Consider the following 19,715-nt stretch of genomic DNA (forward strand, 5'->3'; position numbering starts at 1 on the left):
TTTGGCACATCCTTAAGATGTGGCTGAGTTCTAAGCTATTGAAGAAGCTTGGTTCATCCACTATAACTCAATCATGCTGTCTCATGCTTTAATTTCTTTCTGGAGGGTAATTTAATCTTCGTTTTGGAAGTAAGAGAAATTGCAGTTCTGAACAGAAAGTAAATAGTTTAACCTAACTCAGTGTCTTCTCTGAGCTCAGAGTAGCATTTGGGAAGAGAAAACATTAATGAAAATTTTAATTTCTTGTTGCATTGAATAAAGTCTAGTTACCTTGTATGAGGAAAATAATTTTTCCTCCTCTTGATTCAGTAATAAGAGTTTTATCTTGGGATTTGTGATGAAATTAACAATTTATTTCATTTTATGCTGCTGTCTCTTCATTCTTTGTGCAAGGCTTTAAGACAGCTAAGAGTGACTGAATGTTCCTGATACTGATCTGAGAGTCTGGATGTTTTCTGCCAATGCATGGGGTCAGTTGAAAGGAATTCTGTTCATTTACCAATTCACGTTTTGTTACTGGCATCTCAGTTTCTATAATTTAAGTTGTGTTTGTAGTAGGTGAGGTATCAATTCTTTCTATGTATCAAGATAATTTATTACGTATTTAATACTGATTTAAGATGATCTAAAACATCATTTCAAAAAACACATGGGCTGTAAATATTTCATAACCATAAGCAGCATCAAGAGAAAGATGGCTTTATGTATCCTGGTAGAATCTTTGTAGCTGGCGGGTATGAGTAAACTTCTGAGAAAATTCAGACTTCCTGTTCTGCATAACTACAGTTCCCTGTGTATACTTTCTCCAATGCGTATTCCCAGTGCTATTCCTTAAGTGCAGCTTTAACCAGCAGCTTCACTTAAATTGAGCTGTTAAAGTAGAGGACTTGGTTTATTCAAAGGTAGTCCATTATAACAGAAGTATTGCATCTGCTTCAGCAGAACTCTAGCTCTGCTCTCCCAGGCAAATACTTCATCAATGTGAAGATGGTAGTTAAGGTGTAAAGAAATTGATAGATTGTAAAGCTGCATGTAGATGTTTTCATCACAAAAGGAGGAAAAAGAGTCTGTATTTTTTTTATCCTTTAATACTAAGGTTAGTTATTACAAAAATTTGACTCTTATTGGTGTTTGGACCTTTTGGAAAGATTGCTTCAATAATGTAGATGTTCCCAGCCATTCCTTTCAGTTTTGTCTCCTAATTAAAATAATCTAGAATTTCTGAAAATCATGTCTTCTGCTGTCATTTTTTTGTTTAAATGTAGTGCTCATAAAAAACTGAAGGTGGTTACTAATGGCATTTGTGACATGGTGTAGGGACTCAAGCATGAGTTGTTTAGGTCAACTGGCAGATATTAAACCCTGAAAGGAATACTCACAAAATGTACTTTCAGGCTTGTGACTGGGGTATAGATTATGGTTCTGGGCTGTGAGCATATGTAGTGAAAATAAGTCGCCTCTCAGCTCAGGTGCTAAGGAGCTAGAATCATAGAATGGCAGGGGTTGGAAGGGACCTTTAGAGATCATCTAGTCCAACCCCACTGCAGAAGCAGGTTCGCCTAGATCAGGTTGCATAGGAACATGTCCAGGTGGGTCTTGAAGACCTCCAAGGAAGGAGACTCCACAACCCCTCTGGGCAGCCTGCGCCACTGCTCTGTCACCTGAACAGTGAAATAGTTTCTTTTCTTCCCGTTACTCCTTGTCCTGTTTCTAGCTACTATAGCAAAAAGGGATGTCCTAACCTCCTGACACCCAGCATTTAGATATTTGTAAGTATTAATAAGACCCCCCTCAGTCTCCTCTTCTCCAGACTAAACAGCCCCAGTTCCCGCAGCCTTTCCTCGCATAGAAAGATGTTCCAGTCCCCCGATCATCTTGGTGGCCCTGCGCTAGACTCTCTCCAGAAGTTCTCTGGGCAGCATAGGGTCTGAAGCAAAATGCAAGAAGATTATTTTTATAAACACCCAGAGTTCTTATTTTTGTCACTTTCTGTAACTGTATATTCCAGTGCCATTTGCAAATCACTTTGAGCCTGCTGTGTCAGCACTACTAGTCTATTTTTTGAACCTCAGTGGATGTTTGTTTGGGACATTTCTGTTTTAAACTGTCCTAAGCTGAAGCAACTTTAAAATTTTAAGAGAAATTACCATGCAGCATGGAATTTACATTTGACAGAGCTGATTTTCTCAGGAAAACAAAAACCATACAGTTGCCACTAGTAATGATGACTTAGCTCAGAAGACTACTGATGTTAACAGCTAAGTTTCATGTCATTTGACAAGTTATGGTTTTGTGTTTCGAACTCTTGACTGTTCAGGGAACATAGAAAAGTCTCTGAATGCGTTGCTCAAAAATGCCTAAAATGAATTTTAAGTGTAAAATCTTAGTGCTAACTGGATTCCCTTTTTAAGCACCTGAAAACAAACCCTCATAATTCAAACAAATTAAACACAAGAACAAAAAGGTATTTATGGATATAAGAGTTGTTAGGTGGCTGTTTTCATAAGGATGTGAATTGATCAACTCATCATCAGTATTGCAGAATTATAGAAGTATTTTCCAATTTTCATTTGTGGATGAACAGTCTATTTAGTATCTACTGGAAAAAAAGGGAAAAAAGCAGTATATCTTACTGTTAACACATAGCCCGTTTGTTTTCCTTTTTATAGGTTGCAGCATGAAAATTTCCCAAACAACTCAACCATTTTGTTTTGTTTAACATGTATTCTTTTTTAAAAGCTGTGTGAATACAGTAGTCTGAAAGCCAAAGTAATAATGTCTATGGAAACTACAATATCATGACATGCATTGACATAGCAGCAAAAAAATAATTTTTGTAAGTGGAGTATTTGGAAGAATTTAAGGATTCTTGTTTGGATTGCTTCATTTCCAGAAAATGAACTTCCAGTTTCCATAAGAAGAAAGTCTATAGAAGGGTGGGAGAGAGGCCATGATGTATTCTTTAGCTACTAAAATTCTTGGCAAATATCAATGCTAAAATTCTTAATGTGGATTCAGGAATCAGTGGTTTCTGTGTAATGAGGATCTCTCTCTCTAAACAAAAAGAGAGAGATGGAGGAAATGTACTGCTGGTGCTGGAAAATGCTTCCTAGAGCACAGTGCAGATACCCACTCAAGTTAATTTTGAAATCTTCCTTCTCCATGTTTGCCTTTCCTTGCTGAGTGCTTTCTTGCACCTTACTGCACATCTCCACAGACCTGTAATTCCTCATTCCTCTTCCTTTCTTATGCAGTTTGTAAACTCAAGACTAAAGTCTGATGATTATGTTGTTGGATTTTGAGAGTATGTTCTCCTGGCTGCATGAGCAGTGTTACCTTCCTTGCTCTGTTTTGTTATGCCTTTACCCTTGGTTCAAGGTGTCTTGGTACTTATTGTTCTGATCCTTTTCCTGCAGTGGGACTTAAATGAAATGGTTCAGAGATTTGATTTGGCTGAAAAATAAAAGCACTTGGTACTAGTCTTCATGCAAACTAACTCTGTGAAGTAGCTAACCACATGGCTAAATTTATGCCAGAATTTAAACATGCTTAAGTTGCAGTGGTCTTGGGCTATGAGTGAAATTTCATCCTACAGCTTGATTCAGTCTTAACAAGTTGTTGGAAGCAAGAGAGGTTCATTTGCCTGCTATCATGTCTCTGACTTTCCCTGCTTTGCATGAATTGCTGCTTACTGAGTCCTAAGGTAAGTTAATTCATCTCACACGACTGGCAGAAAACTAACTTGGCCGAAAAAAATGCTAACACGACATGACTAGTGTTCTACTCAATTAGAAAGGTGAACTGACATACTGCTATATCCATTAACTACTAGAAGGAGCAGGACAGGGACAAAGTAGTTGGAACCAAGAAGAATGGGGAGATGGGGGATGGAGACTTACTTCCCATTCCTGTTTGTTTTTGATGCTGGGGAGCTACTAGATCAATTCTAGCAGTTACAGGGATGAGATGGAAAGACATAAATACCTTGAGACTGTTAAAATCCCAATGTTTGTGATTGCACCTGCATATCAATTAATCACCACGGATTTTTGCATTTAACTCTTGAGCAGAAGTAGCATTTGGGTTTTTCATGTCCCTACAATGTGCTGACCTACTGCTTCTGACAGCTCCGTTTTCTAATCTCCTTATCAGATTTCTTGGATTCCACAGGAGTAGCATCTTATCCTTATGAGCACTTAGAGAGCAAGGCCTCTCATAGGCTAGACTCAAAGTTCATTTTCTCTGATGTTTTTCAAGAGACAGACATTCTGTGATAAATACAAGCAACTTGGATAGCATTCATTTTAAAGCTAAGGCTGCATCCGAAGGGGAACAGACATTGTTCTTCCAAAGAAAGCTTAAGATACAAGTAGAACAGAGACTGAACAGATGTGGTTTGAGTTTGTTTTGCTTTGAGTGAGTTAGTTTTGGGAGGCATGGGGAGAGAGAGAGACGGAGTCCTTCAAGGCTGAATTTAAAGAAAATATTGTTTTCTCTCAGCACCTGTCTAAACTGGTTTTTTGGGACCCATGGTGATTTTAAACTCTCTTGGAGCTTGCTTTGTTCAAAAATTTCAACCCTAGGAGGCTCATTTCAAATTTCCATATTAAGAGTCAGCAGGAGCACTACCTGGAGCATTTCTTCTGCACTTATTCACAGCAGTACTCTTCTAATATGGTATCATGATTTGAGGCTCTTTGTGTTAACTGGAACAGCTTCACCAATTTATTCAAGGTGAGTCTTCTGTTTAGTCCTCTCAGAAATGGACAGTGTTTTTTTGACCCTTGCAAGTTGCCAATTGGAATGAGAAATCACCTTCCTTATTGTATATTTCCTTATCTGTATTTTTTCCCTGTTTGGATATCCCTCACTACAGTTTGAAAACCAATTCAAAGCATCTGCTTAAATAAGGAGATGGTAGATTGTTTCCTTTGAATTATAGTAACTTTGTCAGCAATTATTTCATATATTTATCAAATCATTTTCCCAGTCTCTTTCGCCCTCTGCATTGAGAGAATTCTGTAGTTTACTGTAAAGAATGAAAATAGGTTATATTCTTCTAGCTCTTTCCAGCAGACCTTCTTATCTACCTTTCTTTGGAGAAATGCAAGTGAATTGTGTTAATTCAGGATCAATTCAGACAAGTGATAGTCCTTCCATTCACTTTGGATTAGAATTTTAGTCTCATTAGCAGAATAGTTTTATGTAGTTTAAAATTTCACTTTTTAATATGTATCTTGGGCTACACATATGTCTCTGAAGTCTGTAAACCCTGGCCCAAAGCATAGATAAAAACTTGAGACCAACTTTTCCTCCACAGCAGCTCCACCAAAGATACATCAAAGAGCCACCTCAGGTACACCTTACATGAGTGCTAGAAAGCTTGATTGTATTCTGTCTTTATTTAATGGAACATCTTTGGGAATTTCGTCTATTTAAGCTTTAAGTAGGTCAAAATAGCCTTGTGAAATACGTGTGTATTTTAATAATCAGACTTTACACTTACTTGTTTTTGCAGGTGTTTCTAAGGAATAGCAAACCCCTGTTGTTGTTTTAACAGCTATGGCTCTCTTTTGCTTAGTAGATAATCAGTGTTTTTGTAGCAAAAAATGTAGATGATGGAAGGAATTCTGAAGTAGGAGTTAGTTGAACACCTGTCCATAAGCACTGAAGAAGATCCGATTGTCATGAAGAGTAAAGACTAAACCTGTTTTTACTTCATTTCAGTCATACAATTTTAAGGATTACATGATCTGTTCTAGAAATTCCATGCAGCCTGATATGCTCAGAGGCTTTATTGTTGTTAGCCACTGTGGGTATTAATACCCAACATACAAAACGACTTGTTGATAATCCCTGATGTTAATTTTATCATTTCCCTCCAGAATTATCCGTAAAAGTTTGTAGTTACAGCTTCTCTTGGCAGAAGAGAATTCTATAGTAGCTGCTTGTGGGGGGGAAAAAAATCTTTTATTCCTTATTTCCCTTTTGCCTTTTCTTCCAGGCTGCTTAGGAAGAAGACAACAAAAATGTAGGAAAATAATCAGTTTTTAGTTATATGATAACTAAAGTGTGTGAGAGCTAAAGCAAGACCAGGCAATTATGTAATGAGAGATCTGCAAAATATTCATGGAAATCTGGAAGTATCTTTTAATGAAAGGGTAAAACTATGGCCCATAACTGCTACATATACATGGTATTTCTATTTTCATCTAGTGTTATTTCACCAGTCTTTAATGAACGGTGACCTTATATGAACTTTGTTCTTGCCAGCTTCTGAACTTGAAGATAGCCTTCAGCTGCTGGATACAGAGTCCATGGAAAATGGAAACAGAATTTAACCATAGCAGCATGCACCCGTTTGGTTCTCAGACCATGGCAGAGAATGATGGGGTAATAGTATACAGTAGAGTAGGTAAGATGATAGAAGCCAAAGAGAAAATAATGTTAATTTTAGTCAGCTGACAAATGCTATATTACCAAAGTCTGGAAGTGATATTGCTTGGGACATCTCATGAGACCGGGTATTAGAGGATAAAGGGGCCCAAGATAGTTGGTCTCTATTCAAAGATCACTTTTTCCAGACTCAGGGTCAGAGAATCCCAGAGGGTAGGAAATCAAGAAAGGGAGCCAGGAGACCTGCAGGGTTAAATAGGGAACTGTTGGGCAAACGCTAGTGGAAGAAGAGAGTCTGTAGATCATGGAATGAAGGGATGGCCACTTGGGATGAATATGACTATTGTCAGAGGATGTAGGGAGGCAACTAGGAAAGCTAAAGCCTCATTAGAGTTGTACCTTGCAGGGGAAGTCAAGGACAATAAGAAGGGCTTCTTCAAGTACATCACAGGTAAAACTAACACTAGAGGTAATGTAGGCCCACTGTTGAATGAGGTGAGTGCCCTGGTGACAGAGGATACAGAGAAGGCAGAGTTACTGAATGCCTTCTTTGCCTCTGTCTATAGTGCTGGAGACTGTCCTCAGGAGTTCCAGACTCCAGAGGGAATCAGGTTAAAGGAGGAGTTTTGTTTAGTTGATGAGGTCTGGGTTGAGGATCAGTTGAGGAATCTGGATGTACATAAATCCATGGGCCCTGATGGGATGCACCTGCAGGTCCTGAGTGAGCTGGCAGAAGACAATGCTAAACCAATCTCCATCATCTTGAGTAAGTCATGGAGAACAGGAGAGGTGCCTGAGGTCTGGACGAAAGCAAATGTCACTCCAGTCTTCAAAAAGGTTAAGAACAAGGAGCAGGGTAACTACAGACTGATCAGCATCACCTCCATCCCTGGAAAGGTGATGGAATGATTTATCTTGGGTGCTGTCTCCAGGCATATAAAAGATAAGAGGGTCATTGGGAGCAGTCAACAGGGTTTTACCAAAGGGAAGTCACATTTGCCCAACCTGATAGCCTTTTATGAAGAAGTAACCAGGTGGATAGATTGTGGTAGTGCAGTGGATGTGGTTTATCTTGATTTCACTAAAGCATTTGGCACCATCTCCCACAGCATCCTGGCAGCAAAACTGAGAAGGTGTGGGCTGGATGATCAGGTAGTGAGGTGGGTTGTTAACTAGTTGAAGGAAAGAAGGCAGAGAGTTGTGATCAATGGGGCAGGGTCTAGTTGCAGGGCTGTATCTAGCACAGTCCCTTAGGGGTTGGTGCTGGGACCAGTACTGTTTAATATATTCATTAATGACCTTGATGAGGGAACAGAGGGCACTGTCAGCAAGTTTGCTGATGATACTAAACTGGGGGGAATGGCTGACACATCAGAAGGCTGTGCTGCCATTCAATGAGACCTGGACAGACTGGAGAGTTAGGCAGAGAGAAATCTAATGAAATTCAACAAGGGCAAGTGTAGAGTCTTGCATGTGGGAAAGAATAACCCCATGTACCAGTACAGGCTGGGGAATGACCTCTTAGAGAGTAGTGTAGGAGAAACGGACCTGAGGGTCTTGGTGGACAGCAGGATGACCACTAGCCAGTAATGTGCCTTCGTGGCCAAGAAGGCCAACGGCATCCTGGGGTGTATTAGAAGGATTGTGGTGAGTAGGTTGAGAGATGTTCTCCTCCCCCTCTACTCTGCTGTCATGAGACCACATCTGGAATATTTTTTCAGTTCTGAGCTCCTCAGTTCAAGAAGGACAGGGAGCTGTTAGAGAGAGTTCAGCACAGGACCACCAAGATGATGGAGTGGAGCATCTCCCTTATGATGAAAGACTGAGGGAACTGGGGCTCTTTAGCTTGGAGGAGACTGAGGGTTGATCTCATTAATGTTTACAAATATGTAAAGGAGAAATGTCAGGAGGATGGAGCCAGGCTCTTCTCAGTGGTGTCAAATGATAGGACAGGGGGAAACAGGTACAAGCTGAAACAAAAAAAGATTCCAAAGGAACAGAAGGAGGAATTTCTTCACTGTGAGGGTAACAGAGCACTGGCACAGGCTGCCCAGATGGGTTGTGGAGTCTCCTTCTCTGGAGACATTCAAAACCCACCTGGACAAGTTCCTGTGGCCTATTCTAAGTGTTCCTACTGTGGCAGGGGGATTGGACTAGGTGATCTTTTGAGATCCCTTCCAACCCTTGAGACTCTGTGACTCTGCTTCACCACCCCACCTTCAGTAAGAAATTTCTTGTTACTCTCAGATGATTTTTGTACTACATATTATTGAGTCAATAGCAGGACATTTAGAAATGTTAATTCTTAACCTCATTTCGTGGCAGTAATAACTAGTAATTCTTAACATCTCTTTCTCCAGGCACGCAAACAAATGGCCTGGACTTTCAGAAGCAGCCTGTGCCTGTCGGAGGAGCAATCTCTACAGCCCAGGCCCAGGCCTTCCTTGGGCACCTTCATCAGGTAAGAGAAAACACCCATTTCAAAGTAAGGGAGACTTGGGCAGGTAAAAAGGCAATTCCCTTTGTATGTTCTGTGTTCTGTCTGTGAATGATAGATAGTCACGTGAAGGAACGTATGGGTAGACCACATGTTTGAGTAGCTTGGATCGGAAAAAGTTCTTACTGTGGCACTCACTTCATTGTGTTAGGCAGAATATGTCAAGGTAGGGTCAAATCTATTTGAGCAAACTAGAAAGCCCCTTCGTGTGGACTTGAGAATGCCTAACATTGTTTGAGATTTTTTTAAACCGTAATGGAAATACAAAGTTGAAAGTCAAGAAGGCAAGGTAAATTTTGATCTTTTTGGTGAAGGGTTTTATTGGACCAATAGTTGCCAAGCTTCTGAAACTGTCGCTACCTAGTTAAGAAACCAGAAGTGTTGTTGAATGACAGTTAGCACTATGCTTCAGTCTTTCTTACAAATTAACTAGAAATATAAAGTGATCATACTTACTAAGCATGTGTTGTTTGTGAGTTTTAATTTTTTACTATTGTTATTTAAAAGTTATTTCAAGGACCTATTTGTCAGATATTCAGACTTGTACTACTATCCCCCTGTTCTGTTGCTGCTGTGTTTAGGGAATCAAAGTTGAACTTCAGATGTAGGCTGAAGCAAAATGGGACATCCCCAGGTGAAGAGAAGTATTAAGGGGCATTTTTTTTGGTAGTTTTTATCTGTTCTCACTTGATATATGAAAACAAATGTCCTAATTTCTTTCCCTTCCTCAGCACCAAGTTTAAACTTTAAAATACTGTACCTAATTGGCTGACCTTGAATGTTTGAGGTCTGAGGTTGCACAGTTATTGTGGTATAATTGATGTACTGAAGCTTTTATGCACTCTTTTAAGAGCTCTGAAGTGCCGTTTTATTGTATGGAACATTCCACATGTCTTGTCACATAATTACAATTTTCCTAGTAGATTGGGTTATGTAGGACCTAGGGAGTGCCACTGTTTGAATTTCTGAACCAATAGGCTGTTGTAGGCTGCCTTTATGTGGAGAAAAACTGACTACTTTTCATGGGTTGTCAGTATGTGTTTAATGCGGAGACAGATACAGCTGTTCTGTAGAATTTTGTGTGTTTGTTTTAGTCTTCATTTTGTTATATAGATTGGTCTGGGACAGTCATTGTATTTAGCGCAGTGCTTTATCTTGCTTTGGAAAAGTATTTATTTAAACAGTCATCGGGATCTTTATAACTTCATGTTTGATAAAGTGTGATTGATTTCTTGAGGCTCAACTTCAAAGGAAAATCTTAACAATTCTCTTACGCACCTGCAGGTGTGTGGGAATCTATTGTCCAAGTGTCCTCTAACAGCAAGTGGCTGTTATTCAGCCTTAACACACGGTACTTTCCTCCACACTAACACAAAATATTAGACTCTAGGCAACATGCAGAAACAGTTGACTTTCTAATTAGAAAATGTTCGTCGTGTGGTAGAAGGGGTGTCCAAGTTGCATTCAAAGACATTTTCGGGAATATGCTGGCTGTACCCGAGCAGGATACGTTTGTACTCTTTTACATGGTGGTTGTATTTTGGGGGTTTTTTCCTTCCTTTTTTCATTTGTGGTGGGTTTTAAAAAAATTATTATTATGAGTTTTTAAAAACATTATTTCTGAGTGTATCTTTTGGATGATGGACTATTGTTTAGATTATTCTCTGGTGTTTATTCATGTGAAAAGCTCAAGTTACAACAACTGTGTCAAACTATATTTTGCTTGTGGTGAAGAGGAGCATGTCTGGGAGTGTTTGCTTAGGTGTAAAACATCCTCAGCTAAGACTAGTACCTTCATCTAGAGCAGTAGGAAATATTTCCAAGGTGACTTTTAAGGGTTACTTGTTTGAATGTTCAGTTATTAGTTTCATGGACTGCAATTTAAATTAGAACTCTCCTTCCTGTGCGTATAGATATGTAGACTTTGTTTTGTGGTGTATATTATGAGTGGATGTCTTTTTATAGAGGCAAGAGTGGTACATTTTGGTTTGCTTTATTGTGTCCTTATGTGTTGCCTGGTTTTCAAATAAGCAGTGGTTTTCAGACATGGCCAGAGATGAAATTCACTGCAGGCAGTAATTCTGACCTTTGAAAGTGTTGGTAATTAATTGCATAGCATTCCTTCTTTATGATAGGAGTGTTGGTAGAAACAAGGTGAGACTGATTAAAAGCGTCTTCAGTAAATGAAAATTTAGCATTTGTTGTACAGAAGGGATCGTATTAAAGATAAAATAACACTCTTTAAAACTCTTGCTTTCTGAAGCATCAGTTTTTCTTCACTGCTAACCCACAAGAACTTCTTTGGACCTGTTAATCACAAACATTGAATTCAAGTTTTTAGTACACCTGAATCAATACAGTTTTTGTAAAGTGTCTCCAATCCTCTATATTGAGATCTTCTTTTCAGTGGCTGAGCACTGCAAATACTTGAATGAGTTGGTTTGAGGTAGAGTGTTTATGCTGTGGGTTTTGTGCTGTGCAGGTGATTGCTCCTGTGTCGTATAAGGAAGCGGGTGAATGCGATATTCAAATTTGAGGTAAAACCTGTTCTGAAATATTAGAAGGATGATGAGTAGAGCTTAACGCCCTCTCCTAAAACCTGCATTTTTAAAACAGAAATAGGAATAGTTAGCCCGTCTCCCCCAAAATGCTCTTTTTCAACTCCATTCCATGATAATATCTAGATTCCTGAGCATGAGATAGACAACTCTGTGGAAGAGTCTTACGGATTTTTTTTTCCCTTCATCCTGGAGCACAGCCTGTTTCATTGTTTCAGTTATTAGAGGGGTATGCGTTGTTCTTGGGGAGTTTTTGTTCAGGAGTGGGTGAGGAAGTTGGTTTTTTTTACGTTGTTAAAGTTTTCTGTGGATTCTACATTATTTCATTTCCATTTTTACACTGTGTTGTAGGTCCAGCTCGCTGGAACAAGTTTACAGGCTGCTGCTCAGTCCTTAAATGTACAGGTAAAGACAGTTTCCTTCTGCTGCTCGCCCTTCTGTCATTCCAAACATCATTATGGTCCCATTAGAGTTAGTTTTTAGCCTATAATGCGTTACTCTGTTTTTTCATTCTGATTGGTCTTGCAGATGTTAGGTATGAAGGAATAACAGCTTTACAACTGTAAATCGGGTTCAGGATTGCAAGTGTTCAGAAACCGGAGTTTAAAACATGCAATCATGAGGAATATTTCATATTCCTCCATTTATTCACTTAGTTTAAACATAGCAAAGTATTACTTCGCAGTTTGTCCTTATTTCTGACAGCTTAATATAGGAGGGTAATGTAACATTAACTATCTAATGTGGCTAGTGTAGATTGATTGTGTAAATAACACAGCAGTTTCAAAACAGGTCAGAGTAATCGTTTAATAATGTACGTGAGACAACAAAGCTTTCAAACTTTTTTATGATACTGAACACTTCAATGTGTCAGTTAATGTGCCACTTCCTCTCAGTACTATATTAAGGGGCAAGGGATGCAGTTTTATTGAAAACTGGTTTCAGTATTGCTTGTTATTAAAGAATGTAGGTAGTGCATTACATGAAATGCAATAGAATGTGGACCCACTTATACATAATAACAATTTGGAAAGAAGAGGAGGTATAGTGACCTTCCTTTCTAAGAGGAAGGAGGCAGAAAATTGCCTCGGTTGCCATGGTAAACTTCCATCCCTGAGAGAGATGTTGGCAAACAGGCTGTATCTCTAGTGCAGAATGTTTACAGTCCTGCGCTGTAATTATCGCTCAATGACTGGCAGAATTAATCAGAGCCTTTATGTTAATTAGCCTGCTCTGCAGTCCCCAAAACAGGTGGTGGAAAATATGCAAATCTATGCAGAATTCTAATGTTCTGCATAACCAGTTTTAATTATCATAAAACTCTCTCCCAGTCTTCATGCACTTGCATTTCCTCTCATGTCTTCGCAATTTCTTCTGTTTAAAAAAACCAAAACAAAACAAAAACCAAAACAACCAAAAAACCCCAGAAAAACAACCCCAAATCTTCTAAAATGAAGCAGCTTTCAATTAAATAAATGCCAAGCTTTACTTAAAAGCACTGTGGTATATTGTGTATTTTGCTGTAGGTAGATAAACCTGTGAGGTATGAGCCAACAGTATGATGACTTAGAGGTGCACGGGACAACTATAGAAAATGGAAACATAATCTCCGTCGTTCCATTGTTCAGGATTTTAGGCAATGAATAATTTTAACAACCTTTTCTCTCTTTATGGTGAAAGCTAGTTTCAGCTTCGGTTGCATTGCGTAAAATGAAATGAGACCTGGAAATAATGTCTTAGAGTTACAAAAGACCTGAGAGTCTTTTTGTTTTGTTTAAACTGCATTACCTACAAACATGTTTGAGCAATTCTAGCTGAAATAGTGGGCACATAGAGCCATTGCTTAAACACACTCTTAAAATAAACCCAAGGGCTTTTTGTATGCAGATGAAAGATTTTTATTGTGCAGTGTTGAGATAGCAGTGTTATACATTAACATCTGTTTTACACTATAAAGAGTTGTATTTTTTTTTTTTGACTAGTCTAAATCTAATGAAGAATCTGGGGACTCTCAGCCGCCAAGCCAGCCTTCCCAGCAGCCTTCAGTGCAGGCGGCCATACCCCAGACCCAGCTCATGCTGGCCGGAGGACAGATCACTGGGGTAAGATTTACCCAAGTATACTGCAGTAGGCCTCCTGTCCAGCAAACGAAGGCAGTGTTTATGGCAATCCCTATAGAACTGTCAGTGAACGGGTTTTGTCATTTCCTTTAACATAGGAAGGAACTTGACTGAAAGAAGGATCAGAAAATATCTTCCTCTTAAAAAATAAAAAAACCAAACCAGACCTTAATCTTTGTTTTTTGTTGCAAAGTCTTTGCTTCTCCCCCAAAGAAGAAGTCTCTTTCTCCGTTCTCAATATCTATCTTGACTCTGCAATGAAATCAAAACCTGGTGTGTGTATATAAATAAGAAAGTCAGTGATGTTATAAAGAGGAATGGTTTGGGTTTTTTTTTTTGCAAGATTAAAATAAGGCATGTGAGCATGATACTAAATCTTATCAGATAGATGAATGAAGAATAAAAATGATGGAACTGCTGACACTAATTCTTCCTCTTCTCAAACACATTTCTTTTTAAGCTACTCTATTAGTGCTTGCCTTAAGCCTACTCAACCCTTCCTTTTTAACGTACCAATTTTGAATTTTTTCTTTGCAAGGCTTCGGGAGTAATTATGGAATAACTGTTGTTTTAGGCTTACTAGTGTTCCTGAATTTCGTTGCAAATGCTTTCAGTCATTTAAAAAAAGAACAGGTTTTGTGAATGGGCTGGTTTGGTTAACGAGTTTGTTTCCATGTAATCAGCTTTGGAGTTTTAAGAGTTTGTATGTTGATAAGGAATTTAGGGCAGTTGATCCAAAAATGTGTTTGTGATTTGAAGTGTTAGGTTAGATCATCTCGACAGTTAAGGAAATGATGTCTTAGTTTCATGTTTGATTGTTAAGTCTTCTTATATGCTACAATTTAAACAATCATCCTATTCGGTTTTTGTGCTTTTGAAATATTACATTCAGTATGTAATTAAAACCCTGCATATTTTATTATTTTTATCATTCTCAAAAAAATACTGGTTTGTTTTAATTTATGATTCTATGCAGTAGTGGAACATTCAAAACTCCAGGTCTGTGCAGACAGGATTGTAGTAAATGTGGGCATCAAGATTCATTTACATGTAAAGGAGAGACTGCTGCCACCTGTTTCACAGAGATAATGTGTGTTTGGGAAAGGGAAGGGATGTAAACTTGCCAACTCTATTTTATTTTAAAAAAAAAGCAGATGGGGAGACTTGGAGAGAAACAAATGGAGCTCATGTTCTTTACTCATATCTTAGGGCATAATGGAAATGATGGAATATGGCAGGGATTCATGCTAATGTGAAGCAGCTGGGGTGTTATCAGTTTGTTCAGTAGCCATAGCTAGCATTCCTGCTTCTCATTCATCTGGCTAATCACTTGCTGTTCTGCTGGGTATAAATTTCCTTTGAAATCCCGGCAATATGGATTCTTTTCTTTTGCTTGCTACTTAATTACCTTTTGCCTGAACCTCCTGATAGAGTTACTGAAGAAAACTTAGGAGTAAAGTTAGGTTCTGTAGGTTCCAGTGAGTGCAAATCTTTGTGTTTGTGCAGCTTGGTTTATGTCAGGTCTGTGGTAGGTTGGTTCGTATGCTGTGTTGAGTAGCCAGCTGTCCCCTTACTTAAGGACAGAGTCATTGGCTAGTTAATGGCCGAACTGTAGTAATAGTTCTAGGAAGTCTGGTAAATATAACTAGTAATGAGCTAGCTAATGACTTTGTAGCTGAAGTGGCTCTTTCCATTATTAATGGCTGTGTTTTCTAATTATTTATAGCTCACGTTGACGCCAGCCCAGCAACAGTTATTGCTACAACAGGCGCAGGCACAGTTGCTGGCGGCTGCAGTGCAGCATTCAGCCAGTCAGCAGCACAGCGCTGCTGGTGCCACCATCTCGGCCTCTGCTGCAACGCCGATGACGCAGATCCCTCTATCTCAGCCAATACAGATTGCACAGGTGAGCCTTGAGGCTTGAGAGGGTGGAAAATGACTAATTGCATCATTCAAATGATATTTTTATTCCTTATTCAGTGAGTTTCTAGAGTCCTTGAGTACTGTTAGCCTTTCTGCCTGCATCTGTAGCTGATGAGGTTGAAGTTGATAGTTTTAGCAAAGAATGTGTAGCAGCTGCTCATCCGTTCCACTGGGTTTCTGACCTTGTTCCAGAATCTGACCAGATGCTGTATTTTCTGGATTTTCCTCCTTGTCCTTAGCTTGAGAAAGGATAAAAAGGAGTACAGAAGATATCCATAGAAATGACACTTGTCGAGACCCATATGGATGGGAAGGGATGCCTCCATATCACAAAGGATGCTTCTTAGATCCAAACAGCAAAATGATAGAGCTGAAGAAAGTTAGTTTGACTTGACTGGTCTGATATTTTGGTTTGGTACTTAATGCTCAGAGTTCAGTGAGAAAGAATGGGCAGTCTTGTGTGTCTAGAGGAAAACTTGCCAGAATCAATCTAGTGTTGGAATCTGTCCAGTTTTATAGTCTGCTGGTAAAGACCTGTTAATTCTTCATTCTGAAGAGCTGCTTACCAAGGAAGTTCTGCTCACTAGGAGTGGCAAAGATCCTCCAGGGTCTTCCAGGATTGGCTTAATTCAGTGCAGCACCACTGTCTCTATACTTTGCATATATATTGTGGAAGCTTCTTAGACTTGTGGACAAGGATTTAACCAAATATATAGTGTAGGTGTCTTGACTACTACTAGTAGGTGATTTTGTTGCTGATGCTGAGGTCTATCTTTCTGTAGATTAAGATTCTTAGTAACTAATATTGCACTTTGATTAGTCTATCTGTGCAAGGTATGTTGGGTATTTAATCTCCAAAGTTACTGCTTCTTACAGTGAGCAGGTTCTTCAAAACTGTCTGACACCTTCTATTCAGACTATTTTCACTTGTGTTCAACTGCGATGATGTGTCTAAGAAGTGAAGATAAAGGCTGATTAAATAAAAGAATGAAAACGTCACAATTATCCATGAAATCCATTGGTGAAATGTTGTATTGTGCCAGTCCATTAGCAGAATAACAGCCTGGTTATGCTGTCAGGTTTTATTAGCTGAAGTGGCAAAATTCCATGGTGTTGGTTTAAAAATTCTGACCTTTCTGTCTGTCCTTACAGAGGCCAGAGTGATGCCATCCCACTTTTAAAAGATTTTAGATGTTGCCTACAGACCCGTCACACTGAGCCTCTTGCTGCACTGGCATGAGTCATGTGACCAGATGTTAATACTTCTTTTAGCAAAGAGTGCCACTTAACTGTCATAATCTGGAAATGTCTTGAGGATATAGCGTTAAGGAAATTAGTAACTCCCGAGACTATCTCTTAATTTTGTTAATCCTTTGTCTATAACAAATGATACAGAGACATTTCAAGAAAAGAGTGGGAAATGTCGAAGAAGCTGATGGTTAGCTTCTAACATCTTTTCATGCATCTATCACAGTTCTCATTCGATATTATATGAGTCTTTTCACCTAAATGTGAGTGATCCACAGGTGTGTGTCTCTTGTCTTCTAGGTGTGCAGCTTAAGATAGCGAGATCTACTTTACTGAAGTGCAGAGCATTATCATTTCATATTAATAAAATCTATACCTTCTTATTTCTGTCTTTGCAGTTGTCAAATAGGTCACCAAATTCGTGGATACTTTTTGAAAGCATTGTTGTACATGTGTGAGATTTTGCTGATTGTGCTCTTGCACTTATGTGGGAAGCTATGAAAATGTGTGAAGCATTTACAGTTATTAATTTAGTGCTGGGATTTTCTCCAGAAGTTTAAAAAAAAAATCAGAGAAGTGTTTGAGAAGAGCTGAAAAGATCAGGCATGTGCCATCAAAAAAGAGCTTCTCAAGTGAGCTTTCTCTGTTTTGTGGGTGTGAATGAGCTTAAGGCTCTATGAAAAATAGCGTATAACCATGTAGCTGTCAGCATATAATGTGTAGCTGTAGCACATGGGGAACAAATCAAAATTTGTTTTCTGGAATTTCTAATTACTTAAATGTTTGCCTTTACAATTAATTTCCTGTAGGTTATTTTGATCTATAAATATAGCTTGGTTGAATCTCATTAGTGGCTTCGTATGATGAAAGTGCAGAGATTAATTTGCGTAAGTGTTGAATGTAATTTGAGATACTTTATGGGAAATTTTCGCTGTCTAGATTTGTAGGTGGATAACACCATGCTTTTTGATCTGTCTTGACAACGATGTATAAACAGTGCTCAGCTTTGTTTGCGTTGCTATTGTAAACATATAGCTGATTACACAAATAGCTGAATGTTTGTTTTAATTGAGAATTTTTGAATAATTGATTAACTGGCAGGTCTCCACAGCAGGGGGATTACCATATTTATTTTAGTTAACTAATTGCACAAGCATGACTTCTTTAATGTGCACTGCAGCTGATGTAAGGTGTCTGCTGCAGCAATCTGATAAGATGTTAGTGCTGCTGCTAAATTGTTACTAAACAATTGTATCGAATTTTGGAGCTCTTTGCAAAGTTTACTTGTTTTCAGGATCCATGATCAGTGTTTTTGTGATGTAAACTTCAAAACTACAGGAATGCTTAAGTTTCTACTGATGTTGTAACTATAGATAGTGTCACTCAATTCAGAAATTTAGATATTTCTTAAAAACAAAAAAACTTCCTCACTTCAAGTCGTGACACTTGGCAGATAATTCTGACAAGGTAGGAGTTGGATTGGTTTTATTTTTCTAAATTGTTAGGCAGCACCAGAAGACATGCATGTTTCCATGAAAGTCTTCCCATGTGCTTTTTATTTAGTACACAGATTTTACCACTGAGGGGAAAAAAAAATCATTATAGGAAAAGAGTGTTGGGGTTGTTCGCATAGTTGCTGTTGGGAGATTTATTGTAATGCTACAATTAACTAAATAATAAAGCTTTCCCAAGGTAGAAATAAAGTCAAATTTCAAATAAATTTGAAGGACTGGGAGGGCTGTTTAAGAATGATGAGCCTTGGAGGTATCGTTTCCATTCTGCATTACAGAATTATATTTCTGTATTTAAACAAGACTCAGTCAAGATACCATTTACCAAGGCAGATACATGGAATAAGATTGCTTATACCCGTTATCCCTGAGGCTTTAATTTAAAAACAGTTTTCTCATATTAAAGTGTAAGAGCCTGATGATAAGAGCTGTCATGACTTAGCTGACTACCCTGTGTTATGAGTACTATAGTCTTAAACAAAAGCCGTCTTCCTTTGATTCTGTGATTCTTTGTATTCTTTCTTGTGTGTAACTCCATCTTCTGTGGTGTTTCTTCAAATCAGCTGAGATTTACTTGGTCATCTGAGGAGGGGGAGGTTCATTCATTTGCTTTTGGTGGCATAGGTCCTCAATGTATCTGTTCTTCTGTCTGTGCTTTTTCTTTCAAAATTTATTCCCAATTCTTTGTGTTTCTGCTTTTTCTCTTACCCGTCCCTGTTTTTGTCCTTCAACCTCTTAATTTCTTTTTCTTCCACCCAGCATTCACAGCCTTAGTCAGCTTGCCCTGCTCTTTCTGTTTCTTCCTCTGCGTCTAGTCCTTACATCCAATTCAATGTGAACCTCTCTGTGCTGTAGACTCTGCTCGATTTGCAAAAGTAACTGTTAGAGCATTGAACATCAATGAATAAATGAGTTGGGCTCAAAAAGTAAGGACTTTTAGTAGCAGTTCTGAAGTCAGAAGAAACATGGAGTTCCTCGGGAAAACTGTTGTAGCAGATATGTTTCTTTTTTTCAGGAAGCAAATTTGCCTTGATTTCATAGGAATGATTGCAATACTTCTCAGATTTTCTGAAAGCAAACAATAATGTCAACTTCAAAAACACTCTGTTGCACTGGGGGGCACTTTTAAAAACGTTCTATTTCTTAAAAAACATTACTTGATCAATCCATCTGGTGTCTGTTTACTGTATTATTACATTGTACTCTTTTGGCTTAACATGACCAAGCTGATTGATGCCCCTGTCTTTGCAATGCAGGTTAAGTAGTTGGTTTCTTCCAGTACATGTCTATGGTCTCATAAATCAATGGACTCTCTGGTTTGGTTTGTTTGGGTTTTTTTCCCCACGGCCTTAATTTCCATGCATTGACACTCGTCACACCTCTTTTCTAGGAGAATATCGTTGCAACTTTGAAGTCTTAGTTTAACATTTTTTAAATAATGTAGGGCCATAGACAGACAACT

At 38.6% G+C, this 19,715-nt stretch overlaps 1 protein-coding gene across 13 annotated transcripts in view; it reads left to right on the forward strand.

The window, feature by feature from the left end:
- POU2F1 (POU class 2 homeobox 1) overlaps window positions 1-19,715 on the forward strand; it is a 124,298-nt gene that overhangs the window by 66,403 nt on the left and 38,180 nt on the right. For 5 of the 13 annotated variants that reach the window (XM_062003020.1, XM_062003011.1, XM_062002950.1 and 2 more), the window contains exons 3-7: window positions 6,274-6,415; window positions 8,757-8,857; window positions 11,803-11,856; window positions 13,434-13,553; window positions 15,298-15,477. In XM_062003020.1, coding sequence (XP_061859004.1) covers window positions 6,274-6,415; window positions 8,757-8,857; window positions 11,803-11,856; window positions 13,434-13,553; window positions 15,298-15,477 — 597 coding nt within the window. Of the gene's footprint in view, window positions 1-4,659; window positions 4,735-6,273; window positions 6,416-8,756; window positions 8,858-11,802; window positions 11,857-13,433; window positions 13,554-15,297; window positions 15,478-19,715 lie in introns of those variants that run through there. The other 8 variants (XM_062002968.1, XM_062002976.1, XM_062003045.1 and 5 more) reach the window with 6 other exon arrangements.

This window comes from Colius striatus, chromosome 1, assembly GCF_028858725.1.
Source record: "Colius striatus isolate bColStr4 chromosome 1, bColStr4.1.hap1, whole genome shotgun sequence".
In the NCBI taxonomy this organism is placed as follows: Eukaryota; Metazoa; Chordata; class Aves; order Coliiformes; family Coliidae; genus Colius; species Colius striatus.